Source organism: Myxocyprinus asiaticus, chromosome 6, assembly GCF_019703515.2.
Source record: "Myxocyprinus asiaticus isolate MX2 ecotype Aquarium Trade chromosome 6, UBuf_Myxa_2, whole genome shotgun sequence".
Classification (NCBI taxonomy): domain Eukaryota; kingdom Metazoa; phylum Chordata; class Actinopteri; order Cypriniformes; family Catostomidae; genus Myxocyprinus; species Myxocyprinus asiaticus.
The window spans coordinates 54,714,940-54,725,047 of NC_059349.1; the positions used below are offsets into that span (position 1 = coordinate 54,714,940).

Here is a 10,108-nt window from a genome sequence, read left to right on the forward strand (position 1 = left end):
TACTAGTGATACTCACTTACGAACTAACAACATTTTTATTTAAAGCGGACGTGTAGTTTTTTTTCAGTGTTTGTGTGATCTGTAGATGTGTGAACAAGACAAACCAGTTCACATGCAAATTCTTCAGTTTCTTATGAACAGTTAAAGAAGAGAGTGTGTGCTGTCATTATAGATGCAGGAACATGATTACCAAATTCAAGTAGCTGTAGCATGATACAGTATATACATTGTACTTCAGAGAATATTATAGGATATCATATTATTGGTAATTATACATATTATACATACTACTTTTTGGTGCTTTTTTGTTAGTGTTTTGTAAGGCTCCTCTGGAAAACGACTACTACAAATTCTCCAGTCAATGACCTGAATATGTTTGCATTACATACACTCTATGGTGCATTATTATTAAATGTATATGCCTATATCTGTACACTTAAAGGTGATCAATACAGCAACCTGCATTAGAGCTATAATTTACTTATTTTTATTTTTAAATTAAACTATCACTGTTTATAAATTAATAAGTTTAAAATAAGAATGTGGATTTTAAGAATATGATTTATTAATGAGAGTTACATTTATTATATAATTGATTAAGTTCTTTTCTTAGGTAACTAGAATATTATCAGTTTAAATTATTTATAGCGCCATCTAATGGGGAAACCCATACAGAAATCTGACATATGGCCATATGAGCATGTATGAAAAAATATAGTTCATATATATATTTATATTTCAACATATAGGTACATATTCAAATTCCACTAGTATTTGGGAAAATACCTCTTACCTCTATGAAAACTGCAATTTTTGTAGTATTTTGAAATATATGTTCCATATTATGTAAAAGTACGCAACTTTTAAATCAGTGAAAAACATATATGAACATATATTTAATTTATGTGCTTGACATATATAATTATATATCAGATTTTTTGTATTGGACGCATCGCAAAAATGTTTAGTTATTTTTTCCTGTTTCTATAGTTTATTACACTACCACGAAATTATATTAAGTCATATTTTATGTCGTTTATAGTTACACTTAAAAAAATAAAAAATAAATAAAAAGATTTAGGCATTTCAATTTCATAACAAATTTACATTAAATGAATTAAATAGTCGTTAAAAATAAATAAAAAATTCAATATTTTCGTTTAATTTTCTTAAAGATTACACAATTAAATTTTATGTAAATTTGTTATGACATTGAAATGCTTTAATGGTAAATAAAAAATAAGCTTAAATATTTTTTTAAGTGTGCTTTAGTTCTTTATAGTTAGCCAATTTTATGTAGTTTTAAAGGCCATAACCTGTAGTATGTTATTAACTATATCACTGAAATTATAATAAATAATAAATAATAATTTTAGTGATATAGTTGTATAAATACTGTAATTTTAGTAGTTTTACTATGTTTGTAATAACTGTATGTTGCTGTATTTTTATTTATTTATTTATTTATTTATTTATTTCAGTTTGACTTCCTCCATTTATAGGAAACCACAAATGTGTCACACACTAAAAATTGTCTGTGTTAAAAAAGTAATGCTAGTATTTATAATTAGCTAAAAGCCTTTGTTAAACATGTATTTATTTTTTTATCCTTTCATTTTTTTTCAGTATACACTAATATTACGTTACCGAGATACACTCAGTTTATAGTTATAGTTATTTATATAGTTATTATTTATATACTTTTCAGTGATATAGTTGTACAAACATCCTTATTATATTAGTATTATTGTGCTTGTAAGTATATTATTATAATTGTATTTGTTTTACTTTTAGGAAACAGTAATAGTGACACATGCCTTGTTAGTAAAGTAACTTTATTACGTATAATTATGAGTTAAAAGCTTTAGTTACACAAGCATTCTATACATTGACTGTCTGTGACACAAACTGGGAATATTTGTTTAATAGAAATGTGCTAACAGCTATAGAACAGAAACTTTTGTGTATTTACTTATAAACAAGATTATATTCCAATGCCATAAAAGCAACATGTAAAGCTGTAATCTTCAGACCGTATTGCACAAGAGTATTAAATGAGCTGCACAGTTTGAGAGAGGATCAAGCCAGCGGTTTCTTCTTTAGTCCATGAAGCGTGTCGTAGGTGTCTTGATGTGGACGCTGTAGACCCTGATAAACGACAGACACATGAAGTCATCGTTTAACTGCAGTAATTCATTAATTAATCAGACGATAAGACGATCATTAAACACAATACCTCATAGATTCCGCCCCCTTGTTTCTGAAAAAGATGAAAACAACAGTAAATAATTAGGGTAAAAATCACATTTCTGAGAAGACAGTTGCTCAAGACTGTGGCGTTATCCTTCATCATTGGTTAACAGGACTAATTCCTCTTTCTCTTCTGCTTTCCACTCTTGTCTGGATTACTATTTTCAATATTGTTCATTCGTTCTGCTTTAATAGGTGCAAGAATACATACAGTGGCACCCAAAACTATTTGGACACTTACAAATGTCTGAGTGCTTTTTAGTGCATGTATGAAACACGCTTGTGACATTGTGACATATTTAATGCAATGGCATTCGAACAGTTTTAAATGTGACGCAAGTGTCAAAATAATTTGGGGCCTCTTTATAAAAGAGATATGAAACATGAACACAGCACGGTTATCCTCTTATCAGATCTTTAATTGTGCCTTGTTGCCTCATATTGTGTTTACTGAATAAAAGCTTGAATTGACATAGATGTGTGAGAGATAAGTGGATACTGTGTCTCTCTGTGTGTGTTTTAAATAGCTTTTTTTGTGGTCAGCCAATGCACAAGAAACAAATCTGTGAGAGAACCGGCAGAAACACCACAGTTTCACTATATAAGTGCAGACATTCGTAGATACTAATATTTTTCTAACTGTAACCCTCAAACAACCCAGTTAATATCAGTAGATTTAAAGCCAATCATGATTTGGCTCATTTATGAGCCTTTTTAACCACCTGAGGACCGCTGAAAAAGTTGTTTCCGTCACTATGTGGATGAGAAAATGTACTCACCTCTGTGTTATTTGCATTAGTCGGCCGCATCTGTCAATAAATGGACACAAATCAATCAGTTTAAACTTAATGTCCTTTATATTAAAACTTCAGTGAACTTATAAGTTCACCAACAATAAAATACCACAAATATAAAATTAAATAAAATGTCAAATATATTCAGTATTTATTGAAATGCCAGAAACTATTGCTATTTGCACTCTGCACAATGACAATGTTATTATTTTATCATAAAGAATGATTAAGTTATATTTTCACACTAAAACTGATTAAATGAGGATATATTACACTGACTACTATATGTTGACTGAATATTGATAATAGTGATTTAAGAGGGTTTATTTGCGGTCTCCTTTTATTTTCAGTTCAGTAAATATAATTTATGCAAACTTGAGCAAATACATTAATACAGTAATTAATCTGACTAGTAAACAGAAGAGGTGTTAAGCTCAGTCATTACAATGTAATTTCATATTAGTTTAATTTGAGGGTGGATAATGTCCCTAAATGTCGTCTTCTTATTACAGTATATAATGTAAAGTTATAGAAATGATGTCTCACCCTTAATCTGCAGTATAGGACGGTCAACACAATGCCGTAAATGATCAGAATGGCGTCAAGGATGTAACACAAATTGCTGTCTGCTTGTGCGGCTAAGAGAAAAAGTGACTATATTCAGTTCCTAACAAAAATATAATATAATAGTATGTTTACAGCAAAAAAATACAAGATACAAAATATAACACATAACAAACGTAACAAGTTAGAATGAAATTCACTGATTCGCTTTATGATGAAGAAGTCTCTGTTACTTTGTATTGTGGTGAACAGAAAAGAGAGCTGGCATAGTTTTCATGAAATACACATAATGTTACCAACACATCCAGCGTTGAGTAAAAGAATCAGACAGATTCCAGACGTCCACATCTTTCCTTTCAGATGACAAACAGAAGGAGAGTCGAGCTGATGTTTGAAGAGGAAGAGTGAGCAATGAAAGAGTGACAAAATTGTCATTTAACATTTAACAGGAAACTGTGGGCTGAGATAGTGTCCGTTCACACACACACACACACGCACACACACACACAAGCATCGTTTTTTTTTTTACCTCTCATACACACACACCACTAAAACCAGCATAGCCCCTTCCTCTTTTGTACACATTTAATGACCATTTCAGACGAGCAACAGGAAAAGAGCTGCTTCAGTAATGAAATCATGTCTGAGTCACCCCTGCAACTCACAGAGCAACAGCTAGATCTCATCCTTACACATAATTGTATCTCCAATATTCCCCTTGTTACTCCTCTACATACTGTATCTCTGTCCATCCAGTTTTTTTCTCACTCTCATTTCTTCTTTACCTCTTACATCACCTAAGGTCTCCTTCTGCCGCAACCTTCGCTCTTTCTCACCCACTCGCTTCTCTTCCATAGTCTCTGCGTCCCTTCCCTCCACTAACCATTTATCTTCACTTGATTTAAATGAAGCAACAAATGGTCTTTGCTCAACATTAACTTCTTGTCTTGAAAGTGTCTGCCCTCTTGCCTCCAGGCTAGCACGTGCCACACCTGTCAGCCCCTGGCTGTCAGAGACACTTCATGATCACCGAAAGGGCTGTGGAGAGAAAGTGCCTGTGTAAGTATCAATCACTTCTCTCCTCTTGTTCCACTAGAGTTTCTCCTGCTAAAATGGATTATTACCAGAACAAGATCAGTAACACTTCAGATTCACGTAAACTATTTTCAACTTTCTTATCTCTTCTCTATCCTCCTCCACCACATCCTACTACTTCTCTGACTGCTGATGAATTTGCCATGTTTTTTACTGACAAATTAGTGAGCATCAGCAGCCAGTTCTCTACACCTAACACCCACAGCTACTCTCTTCCAACATCCAATCCTCTGTTCTCCTCTTTCTCCCCTACTGAGGTCTCCAAAGTGCTTCTTTCTAACCATCCTACCATCCGTCCACTTGACCCTATCCCCTCCCATCTTATGTAAGCTGCCTCTCCATCGATTTTACCCACACTCACACATGTTATCAACACATCTCTCACAACAGGAAACTTTCCCAATACATTACAGGCTCGAGCAACCCCACTGCTCAAACAACCAACACATAAACCGACAGTAATCGACAACTACAGACCAGTCTTTCTCCTACCTTTCCTGTCTAAAACTACTGAGAGGGTTGTATTCAACCAGTTGTCTGCTTTTCTCTCACAGAACAACCTACTAGACAGACATCAGTCTGGCTTCACAAAAGGACACTCAACAGAGACTGCCCTCTTGTCAGTAGCTGAAACCCTGCGACTGGCAAGAGCTAACTCCAAATCATCCGTCCTCATCCTCCTTGACTTGTCTGCTGACTTTGACACAGTGAACCACAAGATCCTCCTGTCTACCCTCACTGACCCGGGCATCACAGGAACTGCGCTTGGATGGGCTGAGTCATATCTCACTGGCAGATCATTCAAGGTCATCTGGAGAGGAGAGGTGTCCATGGTGTTCTGGATAGTTGCTAGGTCATTGCTAGGTTTTCTGGCTGGTTACTAGGTGGTTACTAGGGTTTTCTAGATGGTTGCTTGCTAGGGCATCCTGGGTTGTTGCTAGCATGTTACGGAAGGTTATTAGGTGGTTGCTAGTGTGTTATGGATGGTTACTAGGTGGTTACTAGGGTTTTCTAGATGGTTGCTTGCTAGGGCGTCCTGGGTTGTTGCTAGCATGTTACGGAAGGTTATTAGGTGGTTGCTAGTGTGTTATGGATGGTTATTAGGTGGTTGCTAAGGTTTTATGTCTGGTTGCTATGAAGTTGCAAGGGTGTTGTGTCTGGTTGTCAGGTGGTTGCTAGGTTGTTCTGGCTGGTTGCTAGGTGGTTGCTATAGTGTTCTGGATTGTTGATAGGTGGTTGCTAGGTTGTTCTGGCTGGTTACTAGGTGGTTGCTAGGGTTTTCTAGATGTTGTTAGGTGGTTGCTTGCTAGGGTGTCCTGGGTTGTTGCTCTGTGTTACGGAAGGTTAATAGCTGGTTGCTAGGGTGTTATGGATGGTTATTAGGTGTTGATAGGGTTTTATGGCTAGTTGATATGTGGTTGCAAGGGTGTTGTGGCTGGTTGGTCAGAGGGTTGCTAGGTTTTTCTGGCTGGTTGCAAGAATGTTCTGGTGGTTAGGTGGTTGCTGGGGTGTTTTAGATGGTTATTAGGTGGTTGGTTGCTCAGGTTTGTTAGGTGGTTGCTAGGGTGTTATGGAAGGTTATTAGTTGGTTGCTAGGGTTTTAGGGCTGGTTGCTATTTTGTTACAAGAATGTTTTTGCTGGTTGGCAGGTGGTTACTAGGTTATTCTGGCTGGTTACTAGGTAATTGCTAGGTTGTTCTGGATGGTTGCTAGGTGGTTGTTAGTGCATTCTATATGGTTGTTTGCTAGGGTGTTCTTGGAGATTAGGTGGTTGCTAGGATGTTATGAATGGTTATGAGGTAGTTGCTAGGGTGTTACGAAAGGTTATAAGTGGTTGCTAGTGTTTTATGGCTGGTTGCTCAGATGTGTTAGGTGGTGGCTTGGGTGTCATGGATGGTTATTAGGTGGTTGCAAGTGTGTTATGGCTGGTTGTCAGGTGGTTGATAGGTTGTTCTGGCTGGTTGATAGGTGGTTGCTAGGTGGTTGCTAAGGTGTTCTAGATGGTTGTTAGGTGGTTGCTTGCTAGGGTTTTCTGGGAGGTTAGGTGGTTGCTAGGGTGTTCTAGATGGTTATTAGGTGGTTGGTTGTTCGGGTTAGTTAGGTGGTTGCTAGTGTAACAGTAGCCAGCTGGTAGGTAGCTGTGCAGTGTGTAAACCTCACTCCTCTGGCCTCAAGAGGCGCACTAGTGACTAACGCTAGGTGCTGTAGCCTTTAGCCTCCTTGTTAGTGCACATGCCTCCCATGCCAGAGAAGCCGGTTCAAGTCCCGTTCGGAGTGGGTCGAGCAGGACTGGTTACTCTAGGGTGTTATGGAAGGTTATTAGGTGGTTGCTATGTGGTTACAAGAGTGTTGTGGCTGGTTGTCAGGTGGTTGCTAGGTTGTTCTGGATGGTTGCTAGGTGGTTGCTAGGTTTTCTGTCTGGTTGCTAGGTGGTTGCTAGGGTGTTCTGGGTGTTTGTTAGGTGGTTGCTAGGGTTCTGGGTGGTTGCTCGGGTGTGTTAAGTGATTCTCAGGTGGTTGCTAGGGTGTTATGTATGGTTATTAGGTTGTTGCAATGGTTTATGGCTGGTTGCTATGTGGTTGCAATTCTGTTGTGGCTGCTTATCATGTGTTTGCTAGTTTTTTCTGGCTGGTTGCTAGGTGGTTGCTAGGGTGTTATAGATGGTTGCTAAATGGTTGCAAGTGTGTTGTGGCTGGTTGTCAGGTGGTTGCTAAGTTATTCTGGCTGGTTGCTAGGGTGTTATGGATGTTTATCAGGTGTTTTCTCAGTTTTTCTGGCTGGTGGTTAGATGGTTGCTAGAGTGTTATAGAAGGTTGCTAAGTGGTTGCAAGTGTGTTGTGGCTGGTTGTCAGGTGGTTGCTAGGTTATTCTGGCTGGTTCCTGCTGGTTGCTAGGGTGTTATGGATGTTTATCAGGTGTTTTCTCAGTTTTTCTAGCTGGTTGCTAGTGAGTTCTGGATGGTTGTTAGGTGGTTGTTAGGGTATTCTAGAAGGTTGTTAAGTGGTTGCTTGCTAGGGTGTTATGGATGGTTATTAGGTTGTTGCTAGGGTTTAATGGCTGATTACTATGTGGTTGCAACGGTGATTTGGCTGGTTGTCATGTGGTTGCTAGGTTGTACTGTCTGGTTTACAGGTGGTTGCTAGGGTGTTATAGATGGATGCTAAGTGGTTTCAAGGGTGTTGTGGCTGGTTGTCAGGTGGTTGCTAGGTTTTTCTGGCTGGTTGCTAGGGTGTTGTGAATGGTAATAACTTTGTATTTAGTTGACAGTGTATTTTAGAAAAATGTTACATGCAGGGGTGGAAAGAGTACTGAAAAATAATACTCAAGTAAAAGTACTGTTACATCTTAATAAATGTAATATGAGTAAACGTACCTGTCCTAAAAACTACTCAAGTAAGAGTAAAAGAGTAGCTCATTTAAAAGTATCGAGTACTGAGTTGCGAAAACTATGCCCCGTAATAATAAAAACTCGATGCTGCAATTTAAAAATGTAGCACACATACTGTAATTTACATTCCCTTTTATGGCTGTTTGCCAGAAAGAATAAAAAATATAGGTATTTTATAGGTGTTTGTGATTGACAACTTTTAAAATACATCACTTATCTATGATACTGCAAACACTACATGAATCTGATTTTAAAAAATAAATAAAAGGGCGGCATGATTACAGAAATTAAAAGATGAAAGTTATTTTCAATATCATAATGTATGAAACAATTACATTAAAATCAGTTTATGTGTAGGATCTAAATTTTCCTTAATGCTGACTGAGAGTTACTGTTGCGCATAAAACATACTCAAAACAATGCAAGGAATGCAAAAAAAAAAAAATAAATAAATAAAAAATTATGAAAACCCACTAAAAAAGCAGGGCACTTGGCGCGTCATGTCTCGCACAATAGAATACATAAAATCAGGATAGGGAAGTAGCGAACACAGACAGAGGGAAAATAGCGCAGTAAAAGTACAGTTACAGCACTTAAAATGTACTCAAGTAAAAGTATACTATTTTTAAACTACTTAAAGTACAATTGCTGGGAAAAACTACTTAATTACAGTAATGTGAGTATTTGTAATTCATTACTTTACTCCCCTGGTTACATGTATAAACCTGAAGGAAAACATTTTAAATTCAATAGAAATATATTTGAAGCCTTTAGAAAGAAGAATGAAACAGTAATAATTTTTTTACACCATTTTCTCTAAAATTGTCCCATGGTCCCCAGTTTGAAAACCCCTGACTAGTGTTATAGTATTTTTTAAAGCTCCCAGTTATTGACATGTAAATCACATGAACACACATCAAATCTGTTGTATTGGTCGTTATGTTGTACCGAGTAGAACTGGAGAGCGAAACTTGTATGGAGGACCAAATGTAACAATATTTCAAATAAATAAACAAAAAAATATATTTTTAAAGAAATGTAAAAAATTAATAAAGTGTATGTGACGAGGTGGAGGGCGGGGCCGGGCTGTGAGGATACATGGTCGGCCCTGAATCAGGCTAATCAGCCGGGAGAGGGATAAAGATGAGCCTGAGGCGACAGTTCAAGAGAGATGCATGCTGCCGCGCTGCATGTGTGTCTGTGTCCTTACGTTTTATGTTGTTTTAAGTTCATTTATATCATTAAACTTTACGTTGACTGTTTAGCCGGTTCCCCTCTCCTCCTTGTCCATCCTTTACCTGTTACAGTGGTGCTAAAACCCGGGAGGGAGGAGGGATGCACTGTCACAGAGTCCTCACCACTGCCGTCCACCAAAGGAGCAGCCGCGGCCGTCTGCCTGAGGACGGAGGGGTTGCTGCCGGCCGCCGAGAGCCAGAGGAACTGCTGCCGTCCACCAAGAAGGGCAGGAGCAGTTCCGTCTGCCAGGGGTCGGAGGGTTCGCTACTATCCGCCAAGGGAGGAGCAAGCTGTCATCTGCCAGAGGGTGGAGGAGCGGTTGAGGACCGGGCGACAGCATGTCCGGGAACCGGTGAGCAAGTTTTTCTCTCTCCGACTTGCTCTTTCCCTACCCCCGTCTCTCCCAGGGCTCCAGAAAGGTGGGGAAAACCTGCCGGCAGGCACGGCCGGAAGGGCAACGCCCCCCCTCCAGGAAGGGAGGGAAGTGTGTCATGCCGGGGGTTTCCCTGGCCTGTGTTGGGTGATGGAGGAGTGTGACGCGGAGGAGGGCGGGGCCGGGCCGTGAGGACACACAGCCGGCACTGAATCGGGATAATCAGCCGGGAGGGGGATAAAGATGAGCCAGAGGTGCCAGTTCGCGCTGAATGTGTGTCTGTGTCCTTATGTTTTATGTTGTTCATTTTTCAAGTTCATTTATATCATTAAAATTTACGTTGACTGTTCAGCTGGTTCCCGCCTCCTCCTTGCCCATCCTTTACCTGTTACAGTGTACATATAAATA

General features: G+C 38.5%; 2 protein-coding genes across 3 annotated transcripts in view; both read right to left on the reverse strand.

Annotated features, from left to right (window-relative positions):
• nectin4b (nectin cell adhesion molecule 4b) overlaps window positions 1–1,015 on the reverse strand; it is a 33,551-nt gene extending 32,536 nt beyond the window's left edge. Inside the window, exon 1 of the mRNA XM_051701504.1 lies at window positions 1–1,015. This exon is cut by the window's left edge and continues 530 nt beyond it. The gene's annotated coding sequence lies outside the window, so the exon portion shown is untranslated.
• Window positions 1,016–1,818: 803 nt separating this feature from the next.
• Window positions 1,819–4,068, reverse strand: fcer1gl (Fc receptor, IgE, high affinity I, gamma polypeptide like). Of its 2 annotated transcripts, none has more exons than XM_051701540.1 (5): window positions 3,905–4,068; window positions 3,591–3,682; window positions 3,030–3,059; window positions 2,237–2,260; window positions 1,819–2,148 (listed from the first exon to the last, which is right to left on the reverse strand). In XM_051701540.1, exons 1-5 carry the CDS (start codon window positions 4,041–4,043, stop codon window positions 2,080–2,082), a joined length of 354 nt encoding a protein of 117 aa, XP_051557500.1. In that variant the 5' UTR covers window positions 4,044–4,068; the 3' UTR covers window positions 1,819–2,079. The 2 variants fall into 2 exon arrangements, with proteins under 2 accessions (XP_051557500.1, XP_051557499.1); XM_051701539.1 differs by having other exon boundaries at window positions 3,909–4,055.
• Between the last annotated feature and the right edge of the window lie 6,040 nt (window positions 4,069–10,108).